This window comes from Myotis yumanensis, unplaced genomic scaffold (assembly GCF_028538775.1).
Source record: "Myotis yumanensis isolate MYYU_CA2020_CCGP unplaced genomic scaffold, mMyoYum1.0.hap1 SCAF_15, whole genome shotgun sequence".
Taxonomy (NCBI): Eukaryota; Metazoa; Chordata; class Mammalia; order Chiroptera; family Vespertilionidae; genus Myotis; species Myotis yumanensis.
The window spans coordinates 26,549,901-26,568,810 of NW_027223766.1; the positions used below are offsets into that span (position 1 = coordinate 26,549,901).

Here is an 18,910-nt window from a genome sequence, read left to right on the forward strand (position 1 = left end):
AAGAATCTATCACTGTGCTTTCTGCCAGATAATAATACTTTTTGTGTTTTATTGCACTGACCACACATTAATGATTATTTATCTGCATGCCTTTTCCTCCTATAAAACCACAGGCTCCTTGAGAACAGGGGCTGTGCCTTGTGTATCAGTGGAAGCAATATAGTGTCTGGCATATAATAGATGCTCAATAAACATTTGATGAAATAAAACATAACTGACTTCTCAGTTCTCAACTGTGAAGTCATATGTCCATCTACTTAATGGCTGCAATTCAAATCACCTTAAGAGACCAATCACCTTGACTACAAACCAAACCAACTAAATCAGCATCTTTTAGAGGGAGACAGGCCTCACGCTTTTTTTTTTTTTTTAATTGATTGTAGTGTGCAGCTTGTTTTGAGAATCACTGGCTCATAGAAGGTGGAGAGACTCAGAAAACTCAGAAGGTATCTAATTCTAATATGTTGTATTACAAGAAATGCCCAACTAATGTAATAAGAGAGACAAGCAAACAAGAAATAGATTCGTGAAACATTAAACAAAAATGAAGTTGGGGTGAGACCAGTGGAAATGCCCAGTGAGTGGACACTGGGGGCAATGGCTTTTCCCTGGCACCAACACTGGGGCTATTTCTTCTCAAGTCCATCAAGTTCTCAGCTTTGGGGCTCCAGATACTTTCTGTTCATCTCCCCAGTTCCTCCTCTCAGCCAGCATCATCATTTTCTAGTGCTATCACACCTGTGGTTCTAACTTGAGCATTTACAGGACTTTAGAGAAAAGCAAGATAGCTAAGACAAGTTGAGAGGTCGGGCTGTGTGGGGGTGAAAAGCAGGGCAGATGTGGCTGGCAGGAAAAAATGACCCAAAACTGTCTAGTCCAGTGGCTCTTCTGAAATTACTCTTTGGTGTTTGTTCCTAACCTGGGGGTGTTTTAGGCCAAGAGCAGCGCCTAGTAAGTCAGTGTGGATAAGGGATCTAGGGTCTGGCACTCAAGGTGTAGTCTCCGCCTCCTCTGGGAATTTGTTAGAATCTTGGCCCTACTCTGCCAGAATTTTCATTTTAGCAAGATCCCCCAGATGCTTCACACACATGCAAGTTCCAGAAGTACTGTTCTAGACCGGAATCTGAGGCAATGCAAATGCTGCCAGTCCCAGGACACCCCACGTTGGGTATTTCCCTCTGACAACCAAAGCAATTAGCAATCATGACTACAGCCAGCTCTTTCTCTGGTTATCTGTTATGAGTCCCTGTGTTTCAAGTAAGAAGAAAATCAATTTGAAGAGGTGTAAACAGTAAATGACTTGCATACACTCACATAACTGAAGAATTCAGAGGTATGGCTCACCTCCCAGGAGCCTTGATTCACAGGCTCTGATACTGTCACCCGGGTTCCAAGTTCTCTTATGTCCCTGCTCTACCACCCACCATGATGGCTTCATCCCCAGGCTCCACTGGGTGGCCTCTGGGCTCTCCCCATCATGGGCAAAATGTCTGAGATTGAGAAAATCGGCAGCTAAGATTCCTTCTTACCATCGATTACATTTCAGACGCATAATATGGCAGTCAGGTTCATTCAGTGAAGTCTGAAGGGCTGTGCTGAACTGCCACCTGAGTAGCTGTTGATGAGGAAGCCTGGACTTCTCTCCATCCTCTCCCCTGTGGCAGCATCCACGGCTCCCTGTCCTCTAGCTTTGTGGTTAGGTTTGGCCAATTAGAGGCACCATCAGAAAGTCAGGAGAGCCCTAACCGGTTTGGCTCAGGGAATAGAACATTGGCCTGCAGACTGAAGGGTCCCAGGTTTGATTCCGGTCAAGGGCATGTACCTTGGTTGCAGGCACATCCCCAGTAGGGGGTGTGCAGGAGGCAGCTGGTCCATGTTTCTAGCTCTCTATCCCTCTCCCTTCCTCTCTGTACAAAAATCAATAAAATATATATTTTTTAAAAAGTCAGGAGAACAACAGGATTTTTTTCCCAAGATCCATTTTCTGGCCCCATTCTCCAGGGCCACAGGTGGCAGTCATTTCATTCCTCTTCTCAAGGCCACCACTTCCTGCTGGCAGGACCCAAAGCTGCCATTACCTTGGGTTCCAGTAACGGCCTCTCCCAAGCCCCAACCATGGCTGATGGATGATGCTCTGAGCTATTGCCTGACTTAGGATGCCTCCAGTCCCTTTACAGATTCCCTTGCATAACAGTTCCTTGATCTTTCCTGGTTCACCTATTTTAAGTACAGCCTGTTTCCTGCAGGACTCTCACCCAGACACACCCCATTTACTTTTGCACAAGCTTTATTTTAAACAAGCTTTCTTCCCCAATTTCAAAGATGTCTGTAACCCAGAACTTTAGAAACAATGATTTGAAATGTGAAAGATACACACTAAGTGTTCAATGTTTAAAACTGGCTGGAAATGACATACCTTTTGAAGAAAAAGGTGCTTTCTAGCACGGTTCATGAATTTTTCACTTTATAAAAAGAATCCAACCTTACTGTAAAAGTAGTGAATATACAAAATGAAAAAAGATGGGCTTTACATATATTTAAGCAGAGCACATTTTTGCATTGCCTTCTTTGAGATGTTAACCATGGTAACAGTTGTTCCTACTGGGATGCATGTTCGTGAGGAGAAAGGGATGTTTCATCTAGGGTGCCAATTGTAGTGATACAGGGTAAACTGGCTATGGTTCAAGCCAGCACTCCCAGCTGAGCTGTCTTGAGAGCACAACTGGCTTAGGTCCCACCGTTCCCTGAGATGCCGGTGCCTCGAGTGGGGGCGCTGGCTGCCCCCGGACAGGGACAGGTGGGAGCTGCTGAGGTTGCATTTGGAAGCTGCACCCGGACACCAGCCACAGGTGAGCGGTTGAGTGGGCGGGGGAGTGTGGGGGGGAGCACTCCCAGGCCCTGACAGTCGCGGTGGTGGCTGCTCATGTGCTGGACGGCAGTGACAGGCCCGCGGGAAAGCCCTAGTCTTAGTGCAGGCCCAGGCCATCTGTGGCCAAGTGGCCGCCTGTGGCTTGGGACAATGGGGGTAAGGGGTACCGGTCCCTGCCCCTGGTCTGGTCCAGCAGGGGCCAAGCGCAGCGCGCCACCTCCGCTTGGCTGGGGATCTAGTCGCTTTCCAAGTCTCAGAGCTGGAACACCTCACAAACCGGCCAGGAGCACATTTTAACGTCCAAATTAAGGCAGTGTGATAGTGGAGGTTAATATTAACCTAGTGCCAGAACAGGATCACCAGTGACTCCATCAGCCAATGATGACTGGGCAGATTTCAGCACTGAGACGGAATCAGCTTCTTGTAATATAGGGACCTGGAAGTGCCAAGGAGGCAGCTGGTAGGCCAACACCTGCCCCAGGAAGGTGGGCAACTCAGGGACAGTCCCCTAAGGACCACCTGCGGAGTTTTCTGTCCGTGGTACAGAAAGAACTGGGCTTGTAAAAGATTGCACTTAGGATGCGCACAGTTTCTGCTCCTTTTCTTCTCGGGTGGAAAAAAAGGGGGGGGTTGCATGAGTCTTAAGGACTCTTAACTGTACCTGAAAAGATTAAGTCAAGAAAAAAGACTTACGTTGGACTGGAGATGGGACCAAGTAGAACTGACCCCCCGCCCCCCAAAGAGTGAAGAGGACCCCAAGCAGGTTAATAGAGGTTCATCTTCTAGGAATACAAGAGCCAACTAGACACTGTTAACTGAAAGGCAAGCTGCAGCAGAGCAGGGGAGATGTGATCCCATTGTTGGGGTGAAGAGAGAAAACCCTACCCTCTTTCTGATTGTAGATGCGGAGAAAATGCGTGCAAGGGAAAATGGGATTTGTAAGCTGTCACTAGCCTGAAGTTCAGACTGGGGGTGGGGTGAGGCCTTGGGGGGATACTTAGTTTTCCCTTAATGTACTGCTTACATTTTAATGAAAATATGACATTTAAAAATGTTAATTAAGCTATTTACGAAGACAAAAGGTTTTATATTTAAAGAAAATAAAGGCTGCCAATTTTATTCCTTCTTTAAACAAAAAGCCAACTCTCCCTCAACTTTAAAACATGGCAAGAGTCAGAAGCTTGAACTCACCACAACCAGAAGTCACCATCTCCCTCTTTTGTAACGCCAACTTTAGCATTAAAAAAAAAACACACACACACAAAAAAACCTCAAGACTACAGCCTTCTGGCTTGCTGTTGCCTGCGTTTCCAGCTCCTTTAATAACGAACGCTTTTATCTGCAGTAAGTCACTTGGTTTCTTACCTGAGAAACGAAGGAGAAATCAACTCTTTTTTCCAACTTGGAATAAACATTCTCGAGTTTTCTCTGTTGGAGAGGCGCCCCTGATTAGACGACACCTTGAAAACCTTTCCCAAGGCTTTCTCACGTCCTGTTCCTTATCATTTACACCTGGGGATGCTTAACCATGTGGTCGGGAACCTTTCCCGTTTAATTTCATCTCCCGGCCCCAAGGCGCTTCTGCACCTGCCGGTGAATTGTTCCCCCAGGGGTGAAACTCCCCCAGAGAGGTCCCAGATGCAGCCACTGGCCCGCCAGCGCGAATTTTCCCGGGGTCCCGCCTCTCCCCTGCGGGACCCCCCCCCCCCACATCCCCCCGGGTTCTCGGCGCCTCCCCCCGCCCCCCGCGATCCGTCTCTCCGGGCACAGGGCGCAGCTCCGTGTCCTGCGGGGCACATTCCCCACACCAGCCGCCCGCGCTTCGCCTCGGCCACACCTTGACGATGCCGAGTGCCAGACTCGCCCTGGGCCCCGCCCGCGGCCCCGGCCCGCGCCCCGCTGCTCGCCCTTCACCTTCCTGTCCCCGAGGGGACACAGCGACTCAGTCCAGGGGCAGAGGCCCAGCCCGGCCATCGCCGCGGGCAGCGCGCTCCGGGTCTGGCTCTGATGGCCACTGGCGTACCCCGCATCCGGGCTGCCCGTGGCGCTCCAGCCCTTCCCGGGAGCCTCGCAAACCTCAGCCAGACCCGCCGCCTCCCAACCCGGGGGGAGGAGGAGAAGAGGGGAAGGGAAGAGGAGGGGATGGGGAGCGAGGGAGGGAGATGCCACGGGGGCTGCTCGAGTCCCTTGGGCCCGAACCCGCCACCCGCGTCCCTAGCCAGGCCCTGCTCACCGAGTGGCCAGCGCCCCCGCCGGCCCAGTGACACTGCGGGCACCCCTGGGCCGCTGGGCTTTCTCTGCACCGACGGGGCCCATCGAGAACCCAGGCGCCGAGCATCGCGACCCGCTGCCACTCGTTCGCTGAAGTTCAGCCCGTGTTTATAGGCTTTCCTTCCCTCCTCGGCAGAAAAGAATCCACCGAGACCCAAATCCCCTCCCCTCCTCGGAGGAAAGTCGGTCCCGGACGTCACGTTTGAACCGTCTGACTTCTCCGAGGGCCGGCGGGCTCCGGGACGAGTTCAACAGGGAAGCCCCGCTCTCACCGCCCAGCCCGATTGGTTTCAGGCCGCGAGTCCCGGCGCCAGGCGGGCACCCAGCGCCTCGAAAGGAACGCAGGGCGTCGCAGTCTTTTCTTCCTTGTTGCCCGGGTGGCCAGGCTCTCCTTGACACACGGTTTCTTTTTTTTATGATTATTTACACCAAACTTTAGATCTAAGCTAAAATCCTTCCAAAGGGTTGTTACAATGTTCCTCCGAATGAATAGCAGCTGCAGTGCGGGTTCCGGGCGGGAGGAGCGCGGCGCGCTCGGCCTCCGGCGCCTCTCCAGCTCCGAGATGCCCGCGAGGGAGGGCAGTGGCTCGGTCTCCCCGGGACCAGGGAGAGCCCCGAGGGAGAGGTGGAGGCGGGTGGAAACCGACCGCTGAGCTTAGAGTTTGTCCTTTACACGCTGTTGTTTTTTCTTTGTGTAAAGCGTTAGGGATAGTATTTCTTTTAACTAGTGGCTGTAAGAGGTGAGTGGATTTAAAATTCCAACCACGGTAGTCAGCAATCGCAGTTGTCTGGTATTGATTGAAATGCTGTAAAAATATCTTTCCACATAAGGCGTGCATCAGGATTTCAGCTGTTCCCCACCCTCTGCCGAGGGAAAAAATCTATTTTAAAAATCCACATTCTCAAAATAGAGGAGTGTGCCCTGGGGAAGATGGGGGCACCGATATCCTCACCTTCTCACAGTGGAGGAAAGACTCGCCTTGGCGATGGATGAAGAAAAGGGATGTGTAATCTTAGTACTTGAAAAGGCAATGATAATCCATAGAAGATGCGGAAATAAGGATTAAACTACCTTCGGTAGATAGCGGAGCACAGGAAATGCTTAGTGATTATAGCAAGAAGTCAATGCTCAAAACTGATAAACAGAATTAGCTGCTCAGGCATATTAATTAGCCGCCGGAGGAAGAAAGTTGTTAATGTAGATAACAGCCAATAGAACTTAAAAAAAAAAAAAAAAAGGATTGACTGACGTGGGGAATGGGCTGGAGGTGGGGAGGGCTGAATCTTGCTACAACTCTTAGTTTATATTACAAGCCCCTCTTCATTGTTACCTTTTTGTGTGTGTGCATCATTTAAATTTTTAAAATTATTTTTAAATGAATAAATAAAAATTATACACTTTCCATACCTACAGTCTCTTTACTGAAACTACAAACTTGATTTTTTATTTTCTTCTTTCTTATTTCTCTCCCCCCCCAACCTCACTAAGCCCTTTTCAGTTTCATATTTGTAGTATGTGTGTACGCCTTCAATTCCTACTATTGCTTTCAAATGTCCAAACAGGTTTATTAAAATAAGCAGAAGAACCCACTAATAGGGAACAACTGTAAAATTGTTTCTTCAGTTCAGAGATGTCTCAGAATTGTTTTCTCTTCATCCTTCTACCATTGACTTCTGAGGACGGAATGATTGAAAAACCTGAGTATCAAGCTAGAGATGATTTCATAACTTCCTGTCCTCCCCCTGTTCCACTTTGGTTATTCCCCCTCAAGAATTCCAACTTTGTTCATTAAGAAAGGAAGAAAGAAAGAAAGAAAGAAAGAAAGAAAGAAAGAACTGAAAAGAGAATATTAGCAGACTTGATATCACATTCAGTGAGTCCCAATTAACTGTCTCTATAAAGACCTTGAAATTTTCATGTAAAAGGGATTTTGTGTGAATTGAGGCATTTGATATGAAATTCTTTAAGTTACAGTTATTTCTAGACTTATTATGTGATCAAAGAGACCGTGTCGTCCACAGACAGTCTGTGTTTCCTGCTAATATGGACAATCTTACAAGGCTCAATCCACTAATCCAAGTACCAAGATACTGTTGTCTTCTCTTTCCCAGCGGAATAAGGAAATTAAACCACCCAAGTCTGCTGGGGGTACATAGAGATACATAAAATCAAAGGAGAGAGCAATTGCTGGGGCACTGAAGCAATCCTTTAAGCACAATCTCTTTTAACCCATACAAGCATCCAGTGAGTCAGGGCTTTTATCATTTCCCTACTTTTTTACAGATGAGAAGACTGTTTAGAAAAATATGAGTAATTTCTCCAAACTCACACAGCTAAGTCGCTGAGCCAGATGAATTTCTGATTCAAAATGCAAAGGCTTCTCTTCTTTTGGAATAGTGCCACAGTGGCATTATGCAGTCATTCTCATTGCTCCAATTCTTTTGCTAAATTCGATGTTCTGGCACATTCTTTAAGAGAAAGGAGTAATAGCCGCTGGTAACTGTCTCAAGTAGAAGAGAGGCAACACAGGAACTCCTGATATCTCCAAGAACTTTAGGAATCGCTGAGGTGCCAAGAGACAAGCAAGGTGCTCAACTCAATGTGCTTTTCCTGATACCAGCACAAATTTAAAGAGGGAGCTGGTGTCTTCTGCAGTATAATTCAAAAGCACAGTCATATTCAGAGATAATAATAATAAATCAAAGGTACAATTTCATGGTGATATCCTCTCTCTGCCGCTTCCATAAGTAACTTACAAATTCATTTGTAATTTACCAGACCCACCCTGGTAGCTTTAACAGAGAAGTAGTCACTGGCTTGGTGGGAAGGAAAATGCCCTTTTCCTGACTGTTCTGGGTCATTCAAACAGGTGTAAACACCGTGCTTTCATCGGGTCAGGATATCTCAGTCCATGAAAGGGCTGGACCCCACCTCCTGTCACACAACAAAAGTATATCTCAGAAGTAGAGATGGGGGGGGGGGGGGCAATGTATTCTTTATTTGTTCCCTAGATAAAAAATAAAACCATTAAAAATAAGGCAAATTTAATACTTTTAAAAACCACTAGGTATCTAGTGATGATTTTATCTGCGTCTGCTTGAGGAAAGAGGAGTCTATGCATTTAATGATATAACCTGAGTCCCAAGTTTTACATTCTGTCCTTCACATGAAAACTACATTGGTATCTCTGACAGGCCCCAAAGTCCTTTTCCATCAGTGCCCACAATCTTATACTTAAACATATAAAAGGCTTATTTAAGGAGAACAACTGTTTCAATAATCCATTGCTATATAACAAAACACCCCCAAATTCAGTGGCTTACAACAACTATCTTTTTTTTTTCTTTAATCTTTCCCACCTGTGAATTGCCACAGCTCATCTGGGCATTTATTCTTCTGGCCTCTCTTGAGTTCCTATCAGATGGTGGTAGGCAGGTGGGCAGGCAGCAGGTGGGAGTCAGGAAGGCTGAGCCCTCTCTCTTTTCAGGGAGTCACAGGGCCTCGCCTCTGCAGTGGCCTCTCCACATCGTCTCCACACCTTGGTAACTGGACCATTTGCACGGTAGCTCAGGGTTCCCAGGAGTACAAGAAAGGAAATCTGCTGAGTCCTTCTAAGAGTTGGGCCCGGGTGCTGGCACCACATCACTTCCACGGAATTCTATTGAGTTAGAATCACAAGACCTACCCAGATTCAGTGTGGGAGGAGTTTATACAAGGATGTAAATACCCAAGGTCTGGTTCATGGGGCCAATCTTGGAGACTAGCTACCACCACCACTACTGCACACAGGAAAAGACCATCTATTCATCTTGGCAGGGCCTCATGGGTTTCCTTTTCACTTAGAGAGAGAGGGACATACTACTCCCCATCTTCCTTGATTCATGTCTCAAAAAGGGAGAACTGAATTACTTGAGCGAGTTCTTGAGCTACCCCTTTGTGTTTTTAAATATAGGAAAATTGCCTTTTTGATACTTGGGTGCCATGCTTCTCAACAAACCTTCGCTGTTAGGGCTTCCAAATCCAAGGGCTTCAGATTCCTACAATGCTTGGATGAGTGACAAGGGGTCATGAATTGCCTAAAATTCATGAAATATTGTGCAAGTATATGTGTGCATTCTCCCAGGAGGGAATTCCTAGCTTCCTTCATATAAGGTGAATTCAAATAAGACATCTAAGGCTGCTTAAAACTTAAGTGAGAGCTGCCCTGAATTTTTACCACCTGACATACTTCTAAAGCCTCTCAGATGCGGAGATGGGGGGGTTGGGGGGGGGGGGGGAGCAATATTATCTTTTGTGTGTTTGCTTCCAAAGTAAAACAAAAGCAATAACATTAGCTAGTACCCAAGATCACTTCATCTGAGTCTGAGTGGGCTGGGTGTTTCTGCACCCCCACTCCCCCCACTTATTGGGAAGACTAATTCCTCTCCATTGGGGTGAAAGGCATTGGGAATGCTTAACATGTTGGCTCTTGTTTTCCCACCTGTCCCTAGTGAGTACTTATGAATGTAACTTAACGGGACTTTGGATTCTTCCACCTAAGCACTCTTTCTTTTCTTTTCCTTATTAATTTTGTTTAGAGGTGGCAGCCAAGGGTACAACTGAGTCTCATTGGGCCAACCAAGTATGCTCTAAAATGTCTAGTGTGATCTGAACTGGCAACTCAGCCTTGAACCTGAGCAAGTGAGGCCTCTTGAGGCATCTGGGAGAAGGTACTCAGGCTGGAAGCAGAGCCTGTCTAGGGTCAGAGAAAGAAAACATGGGGAAAAAAGTAGAGCACTAGAGGCAAAAAACCAAGACTTACCTTTCCCCCCTGAAACTTTCTGTTCCAAGCATTATATCAGACTTGGATATCCTAATGTTCATTTTTAGGGCTTCTCTTTGAATTCGGTTAGGCCTACTCTTATAAGAGAATGAGAAATTTACAGTAACTGTGCTAAATGTCACCATTAACATGTCTAGTCCTATTAATAGTTAACATTGGTCTCAAGAAATGGTGTTTGTGACAGAGGCACTAGCAAAGTGAAAAAGTAGAAGTCCAGATTTTATTTCTTTTTTAAGATTGAAAAATGACACCAAAGACAAAATGTTTGCAGGAACCTTTTCTACAAAACACATACGCTGCCATTCCTCAAGAGAATCTAGCCAACCATTTCAACTGAGTATCCCTTTTTAACATAAATACTTCAAGCTATCCTTTCTCCTTCCTTTTATCTATAAAACGTTATTAGTGTGGAAAGTTATAGTTTCTCACCACCAGAATGTAAGTTCTCCCATTGCCCAAGGACATGCCCTGGTACAAAGGAAAACGGAACAAAGGTTGTAGGAACTTAAACACCACATTTTTACCATACATGTGGCAGAGGAGGGCTCAGTGTCTCCTTTCCCCATTTGCAAAATGGGGAGAATAAGCTCACGGGATTGATCAGGCTCTGACTCAGTACAAAATGTTAAGGACAACACCCCTGGCACAGCAAGTGCCCATGACAAGTCATCTGTTTCCATTTATGTCTCAGTCTGTAAAATGTGATGGAAAGGGACACTGCAATCTGTGCTGCAGCACACAGCAGGGCTGAGCCCGCACTTCACACCCCTGTGACTCAGTTTCCTCCCTACAATGGCTGCACAGTGATGTCCTAGGGCAGTACACTACCTACACGTCATCCCTGGATCCCTCCATCATCCCTGGATCCCTCCAAAGTTCACTGCAGGTGCCAAGAAATGTTATTTGGCCACAGATGCAGTTAACCTGTAATATCAAAATATCCTAATGAAATGATAGGTGGTAAAGTTCATTAAAAGTTAAGGTCAAACCCTGGCAGGGTGGCTCAGTTGGTTGGAGCATCATCCCAAAAGGTTGCAGGGTCAGGGCACATAATAAGTTGCACTCAGGTGCCGGAGACAACCAATTGATGTTTCTCTCTCTCCCTTTCTCTCTCTAAAAACCAAAACAAATCCTTGAGTGAAGATGAAAAAAATATGTAAGATCAAAATGCACATTTTATTCCTGTGACTCCTTCAAATTATTTTCAATCCAGTAACACTACTTCCCAAGGTGTAGATTTGTGAGGATTATTAAAAGCAAGTTCATTGTTGAGAGGAAATGTAAACACTATTGGAGAAATACAGATGACAAGAAAAAAAAAAGCCTCTTTAAGCAGTCCTCAAGAAATATAGAAAACCAACTAGAAAACCAAAATTACTTGACCCGCCGAAACCGGTTTGGCTCGGTGGATGGAGCGTCGGCCTGCGGACTGGGGGGTCCCGGGTTCGATTCCGGTCAAGGGCATGTGCCTGGGTTGCGGGCACATCCCCGGTGGGGGATGTGCAGGAGGCAGCTGATCGATGTTTCTCTCTCATCGATGTTTCTGACTCTCTGTCTCTCTCCCTTCCTCTCTGTAAAAAATCAATAAAATATATTTAAAAAAAAAAAAAAAAAAATTACTTGACCGTTCTCTTCTGGTAACCAAAAGTGATACATTAAAATTGAAAGTATTTAAAGTGTTAAGATTAACCATTATTTTTTAGAGAGTATGATCACCTTTGAAATAGGCTCATTCAGTAAGGGTTCTTTTCCTAGCAAAAACAATTACTTCAGATTTGGATATCCTAAATGTTCATTTTTAGGGCTTCTCTTTGAAGTCGGTTAGGCCTACTCTTGTAAGAGAATGAGAAATTTACAGTAACTGTGTGTGCTAAATGTCACCATTAACATGTCTATTACTAATAATAGTTAACCTTGGTCTCAAGAAATGGCGTTTGCGACAGAGGCACTAGCAAAGTGAAAAACAGTAGGATTCCAGGCTTTATTTTATTTTAAGATTGAAAAATGACACCCGAGACAAAATTTCTGTGATCAATAAAATTTCAGGAAATGGAGCAAGTGGTTCTGGGACAAATCAAAACTGGTAAACTTGAACTCGGGAAACAGGGTTTTGGCAATGACTCTGTGGGAACAAATCTTAAACACACAACCTCACATTTTTTTCTTCTCCCCCAACTGTTCAAGTGTCAGACAAAATAAATTACCATAAATTATATGCCAAGGCAACTTCAAAACACAACAACATGAGGCTAAGGATTTCCTTAGCTCCTCCAGGAAGTGTGGAACACTGTGTGTGCTTCTGGCCTGCAGGCTGGCTTGAGTCGGAGCCCGTCAAACGTCAGGGTAGTTGCAGTAATATACCGCAGAGCTGGCATCGGACACCACGGAGGAAATGGCCCCGTGGCCGTCAGGGAGGTTCACACCCGAGTCGTGTCCCTGGTAAGGGAGCCCCATCTCGGGCTTGCACACGTAGTGCAGGTACTGTTCAAACTCCGTGCGGTCCATCTCCCCGAGGAGCTCGGCGGGCTGGCTGGGTTCCGCACCGTCCCGGCAGGACAACGCCTCGGGCGGGGGCGACGGCTGCCCGGGGCCCGGCGGGTGCTGCTGCGGTGGCATCTGGAAGCCGCGCCCGCTGCCGGCCGCGGGCGAGCCCATGGCGCCGTAGTACATGTGCAGGGCGCTGGGGGGCGCTAGGAGGCCCGGCATGGCAGGGCCTGCGGGCTCCGGGCCGAGCCTGGAGTGCATCGGGCCGCCGGGCGGCTCCGGGGGCCCCGCGTGCCCCGCGTAGTCCGAGGCCGGCGCGTAGCTGTAGGGACCCGCCGCCGCCGGACAGTCCCCGGGCAGCGGCGCGGCGAAGAAGGCCGGATCCGGGTCCACGCCGTCCAGGGGAGACGTGTCGGGCGTGGGCAGCGGGTAGCCGTCGAGCGGGGCCGCTCCCAGGCCCTGGCAGTCGCGGTAGTGACCGCCCATGTGCGGGGGCAGCAGCGGCGCGCCCGCCGGGAAGCCCTGGTCGGGGAAGGGCAGGCCCAGGCCGTCCATGGCCCCGCGGCCGCCCTCGGGGCCCAGCGCGGCCGCCGGCGGCTCGGCGAGGCCGTGCAGGAAGCCGCCCTCCACCCGCTTCAGCCGCTTCACCTGCTTGCGCCGCCGCGGCCGGTACTTGTAGTTGGGGTGGTCCTGCATGTGCTGCACGCGCAGCCGCTCGGCCTCCTCCACGAAGGGCCGCTTCTCCGCCAGCGTCAGCGCCTTCCACGACTTGCCTGCGGGGTCGTGGGGAGGGGAGAGGAGCGCGGGGCTCACTACGCGGGTTCCCTCTCCCGGGCCCCCCATTCCCCCCTCTCCGACCTTGAATTGTGCAGCTGGAGGGGTAAGGGGCCAAGGGAAAAAGTGAAAGTATGGGCTCCGGAGGTGGGGCGGAATCCGAGCACTTGGGGAATACAAGAGATCTCGGGTCTTCTAAGGGCATCACCCCCCTCCCCCCGATTTCAGCCTCCCGGGAGCGGCTGCCCGGCTCATCCACTCCCGATCGTTGGAGGAACGGAGAAAGTCTCCCCAGGAAAGGGTCAGCCCCGCTGGACGCCAGGGGTGCCCTCGCCATCCCCGGGATGCGCGGGAGGCGCCTCTCCAGGGCCCTGGTACCCGCGCTCCCGTCACCCAAGTGATTCGGACACGGAGGGCCGAGGCTGGAAGCCCGTTGCAAAGCCCGGAGGAGCGCGATGGGAGGGGGACGGACGGCCCTAGGGAAGGGCTGGCGCCGTGCGCCGCCGGCCTCGGGCGCAGGACCCGCACCCTTTTCGGGTCCCGCCAGCAGGTCCGCGGTCCTCACTCCCCAGGGCCGCGGGGTCGGACTCACCCAGCATCTTGCTCAGCTCGGCGTTGTGCAGGTCGGGGTTCTGCTGCGCCAGGCGCTTGCGCTCGTCCTTCGCCCACACCATGAAGGCGTTCATCGGCCGCCGAATGCGAGACTCGCCCTTGCCCCGGCCCGCGGCCCCGGCCGGCGCCCCGCCGCTCGCCGCCGCCTCGCCCTTCACCTTCACGTCCCCGAGGGGACTCAGCGACTCGGCCCAGGAGCAGGGGCCCAGCCCGGCCATCACCGCGGGCAGCGCGATCCGGGTCTGGCTCTGGTCGTCACTGGCGTACCCCGCATCCGGGCTGCTCATGGCGCTCCAGCCCTGCTCCGCGCCCCACACCTCTCGGCCAGACACGCCGCCTCCCCCGATGCGGGGGGGAGGGGGTGGGGAGCGAGAGAAGGAGATGCCACGCGGGCTGCTGGAGTCTCTCGGGCCCGAACCCGCCACCGGCGTTCCAGGCCAGTCCCAGCCCACTGTGCAGCCAGCGCCCCCTCCGGCCCGATGACACTGCGGGCACCCCCGGGCTGCGGGGCCTTTTCTGCACCGCTGTGGCCAATAGAGCAGCGGGGGCGGGCCGGTCCAGAGTCCTTAGGCCCACGCCCAGCCGGCCCTCCGAATCCCAGTCCCAGCTCAATCCACGCCCGCCCTTTCCCCCTCCCCAGTCCCCGCACCCTCAAACCTACACCTGCCTGCGGGGAAAACTAGCTGGAGCCCGGCTCTGGCGCCACGATCTCTCAGACCCAGAAAGGGGGATTCTTGCAAAACCTTCAGGGGTGCTGGGTAGAAGTAATTGGGCACAGTAATTTGGATCAACGCATTAAGCATCCACTCTTGATTACAGGAGCTAAGCTGTTTCAGTGGTGGGGGACCTCGCTTCTACCAAGGAACCCACAGGTGTCTTTTTCAAATGTGTTTTATCCAATGCAATAGACACTGTTGATAATAAATAAAATAGATTCTTTTCCCAAAGGACTCAACTTGCTTGGTGTATTACATTCAAAATGCTATGTCCGAGGTAAATTTTAATTTTTAAAACAAGGTTAGATATGGAATGACATTCTGTAGCCAATATCCCGTCATCCAGAAGAATTTAAAGCCTTTGTGCATAACGAGAACCAACCACTGGAAATGTGTACATGAATGTATAGTAAACAAAGTCTTCTCATGTGTATCCAGTAAAATAGGCAAGACTTAGTTCTGATTTCTAAAATGTGATAAAAAACAAACAAACAGCAGCAATATTTACCTAAATGCCCATCTTTAGAGGAAAGACAGCCATTCTTTTGAGTGGCAAAATAACTGTAGCTCTTAGGGGCTGTTTAAGGTCGTTTTGCTGAAGGTAATAAGGATTCCTATATGCTTCTGCAGACAGAAATGAAAATCTGAATGACTGTTAAACTTGTGTTTAAATTTGAGAAAACTTTTTAGTGGAATTTTTGAACAAGCCCTTATATTGCACTCATATATGGCACATGTCACACTGTTCTTAGAGCCATCCAAACAGCAAATTATCCTCATAACCCCATGAGGTAGACACTTTGTATCTTGCAGGAGAGGAAACAGACACAGAGAGGTTCAGGAACTTGCCTGAGGTCACAGCACTGGGGAGTAGAGTTCCTCTCGGGTAGTCTGCCTTCAGACTTGGAATTCCTAGTCACTACGTTGTATTTGTGTATTTGTGTTGTTTTCTAAGGCAAAGAAAGAAGGAAACAATTTTTGCATCATTAGGTAACGTTGCAAAGAAATCAATGCATCAAATCTCAAGAACAGATTTTTTGTTTTGTTTTGTTTATTGTGAAGAGGTGATGAAAAACTAGGGTTTCCATCGGGACCTGGGAAGTAAATGCTGCAGCTTTTTGTGTGCTAATACCATGACAGAGTAATCGGCCAAGCCTGCTTATTAGTGGCGTCCATAAAAATAAAGAAGCACAGAGCTTTGGAAACTGACATTGCCAGGTCTCTGGAAAAGTCCCACACACTTATTTTAAGCCAGCTTTCACTGTGTGAGGATCTGTGCAGTCTGCCCTACCTCCTCCCCTCCTCTTCCCTCCTCCCCCCTTACCTGTAGCAACCAGTCTTCATTCTGGGGACAAATCGAGAAAGTATTTCTAGTTCCTGGATCTCTCATGTTCAGACAAGAAAAAAATAATTAATCTACTTAAGAAAATCTTAGAAAGGTGATGGGTGACTTAAACAAATTTAACCGATTACACACTTTTCCTTTAAAGCTTTATTTATTTCTGGGGGGAGGGAGGGGGGACATGAAAATGAAGCATGATTGCATTGCAAATGGTTATATAAGTAAGGAAATGATAGGAGTAGAGAGAACAGATTAATCCCCCAGTGCCTTGCTCCTTGATGTTTCCTGGGCGATCTTCTCTAACTTTTCTAGATAGTCATAAAGGTCCTTTCAAAATGTCAATGTAGAATTTTCTATTAGTGCAAAGTTGTTTTTTTTTTTAGGAATTAATAAGTATTATCTTAGAATAAAGATTAAACACAAAAACAGTGCCCACTCCAGAATCCATTTTATCGGTTACATCTATTCGACTGATTCCATAAAAAATAAGCTGAGAACACAGTCTAGGTGTGAGTCCAAAAATGCATATGCACCGATTGGCCCTTGTACAGTTTCTGCATCCTCGGGTTCTACCTATTGCACTCCTTTGCACGGAGAAGTGCCAAGAGCTTGGATAAACTGCCCGGGATGAAAACCTGGGGCTCCCCATGATTATGTGCACTTGTGCCTGAAGACTCACTACTGGTTTTTGTTGGGCAAAAGGACTGAGAACCCGGTGAGAGTACTGCACCCACGCCGTTGGAGCTTCAGCTGTGAGCGCCCCTCCTCCTACTTCTTATCGCATTTCCCCGGAGCGTTATAAAGCAGCGATTTACTCCCAGTTGCCAGGAAGACATGAGGATGCCTTTCCAAGACTAGTCCATGTTACATACCGTTACCTAGATCCAAGTTCTCGTACTGATCATTCATGTGTCATACATTTGGGGGGGGGGGGGGAGGGCGTTGGGGGCTGCGGCACCGCAAACCAGTCCCCCTGTGTGGACTCTCCTATTTCCGTCTCTAAATGCGGTGTTGGAAGTGGAGCCTAGGACGTTATCGGAGCCAGCCACAAATGCCACATGAAACGCAGCAAACATCCGGAGTGGCTTCCTGCAAGCCTTGCTTTTCTCAACACGAGAGATTTACAGGCGGGGGCGGCGGGGGGGGGGGGGGAGGCCCAGGAGGGAGGGGGTGATTCAAGCAACTTTCGCGAGTAAGAGCCTGGTACACCCGGTGCATTCGCATTGCACAGTCTAGGATTTCTGGGCTCCTGGCTACTAATCGCGCTCAAGGTGCCCAGGCCAGACCTGAGGCTCCAAAAGCTGGGTGAAGAAGCGACTAGCGCGGCAAGGGATTGTGCCCGTTACCACTGGGGACCCTGGCCAGCAAGCGCAGAAATCGCCCGGGTAGGTGAGGAGCTGTGGCTCCAACCCGGAGTTAAACCCGCGCTTTCCCCGGGCCCCTGAGTGACCAGGCAAAGGCTGGGTGACTTCCTGCAGGCTTCTGTGTTTTAGATGCTCAGGAAGCGGGAGCCAGACCTGGGGCACTTACGTCCATAGGAATGGCCCTGGGCACCCAGATATATGCGGGTTGGCCCTGAGGAGTAAGTCCGTGGAGGAGGGGAGGGGAGTGCGTGCCGCCAACCCCGGGGAAACGCCGGGGCGGCCTCCAATAAACAATGATGTGCTTTGGACAAAGAACAACAATAAGACCTTTGCACTTATAAATCGCGCGCCCTCGGCGGCCTCCGGGAGCCGATCGCGAGGCGGGGCGCACCGGAGTGCGGTCGGGGCTCCGCACAGCTCAGGTAGGACCGCGCAGCCGGACGCCGTCCACTCGCACAGCGCATCTGGATACCTTTTGCGTCTCCTCCCCGTCCCTGGGCCAGTCCCCCTTGGGTCGGGGAAGCGAGATCGGAGGTCTTGAGAGGTGAGGAGGAAGGAGTGGTGGGGAAGGTCGCGACCGCCCGCTCCGGCGCGGCTCAGCACCCTCACCCCACCCCGGGAAGGCACCGAGGCTCCGACCCCCGCGTCCCTCGCACCTGGCGCCTCGGCTCTGCCCTTCTGCTGCAGCGGCTGGCTTCTCCCGCCCGAGCAGAAAAGCGGCCTCGGCTAAAGGGTCTTTGGGGACACTTGTTCCGAAAGAGGGTGGGAGGCAGGCGAGGGTCCCGGGTTCACTCCCTCTCTCACTCTCTGCCCCCCGCATCTTTCCCCAGTTCACCGACCCCTCCAAGCCACCCCGGACCCGTTCCTGGCAGTGGGCGACAACTCGACTGTAACCCTGTTCCCGCTTGGCCCCGCCTGGGGTTTGCACAGGCAAAGCAGGAAATGTGCTGTTCCCGGTCCACTTCCCTGCAAAGAACTTGTCCTCCGCGGGGGTGTTTCTTAGATACCCGCCCCCCAGTCCCGGCTGTGGTCCCGGGTTGAAGTGTGGCCTCCTTCCCTTTATTTTCTGACTCTGGGAACCTCTGATTCGTGTGCGTGTGTGTGTGTGTGTGTGTGTGTGTGTGTGTGACTGTGTGAAGGGGGAGCCTTGGGTGTAAGGGAGAAGCAGCCAGCTCATTCCCTGAGACAAATGACACACACACTGCCCAGCCCAGTCCCTTCACATCTGCCTTGTCACCTCACAGGGAATTTCAATAACGCCGTGGCTTCCACGCACCCAGTTCTGCTAACCTCCGACTATCACCTTATTCACACCCTGGAATAGGCCAGGCTTCCCCTGTAGAGTTGTATTCTCAACTGACCAGACAGCCTCTTATCAGTAGCATGTCCACTTGCACTCCCACCCGAAGGAGAGCAGACACGGCCCCTGCCTCGGAGGAATGTACAATGCAGTACCTCCCTGACTTTTTCACTCCCAGCTGGGTGTTCTTAGGCCTGTCCCACCGTAATTCCCCACCCCCACCCCCACCCCTGCATGTAAAGGTGATACTGACATCAGTAGGTCAAGGACTTTGAGATATTATTTTTCTAGTAGATGTAATAGGTTGCCTTTCCACCCCAAGAACTCTGGCTTGCCAAGTTTCCCAAGTCAGCAG

General features: G+C 50.1%; 1 protein-coding gene across 1 annotated transcript; it reads right to left on the reverse strand.

Moving 5' to 3' along the window:
• Positions 1-11,925: 11,925 nt before the first annotated feature.
• Positions 11,926-14,306, reverse strand: SOX17 (SRY-box transcription factor 17). The gene is made up of 2 exons (XM_070392256.1): positions 13,814-14,306; positions 11,926-13,220 (listed from the first exon to the last, which is right to left on the reverse strand). Exons 1-2 carry the CDS (start codon positions 14,118-14,120, stop codon positions 12,295-12,297), a joined length of 1,233 nt encoding a protein of 410 aa, XP_070248357.1. The 5' UTR covers positions 14,121-14,306; the 3' UTR covers positions 11,926-12,294.
• Between the last annotated feature and the right edge of the window lie 4,604 nt (positions 14,307-18,910).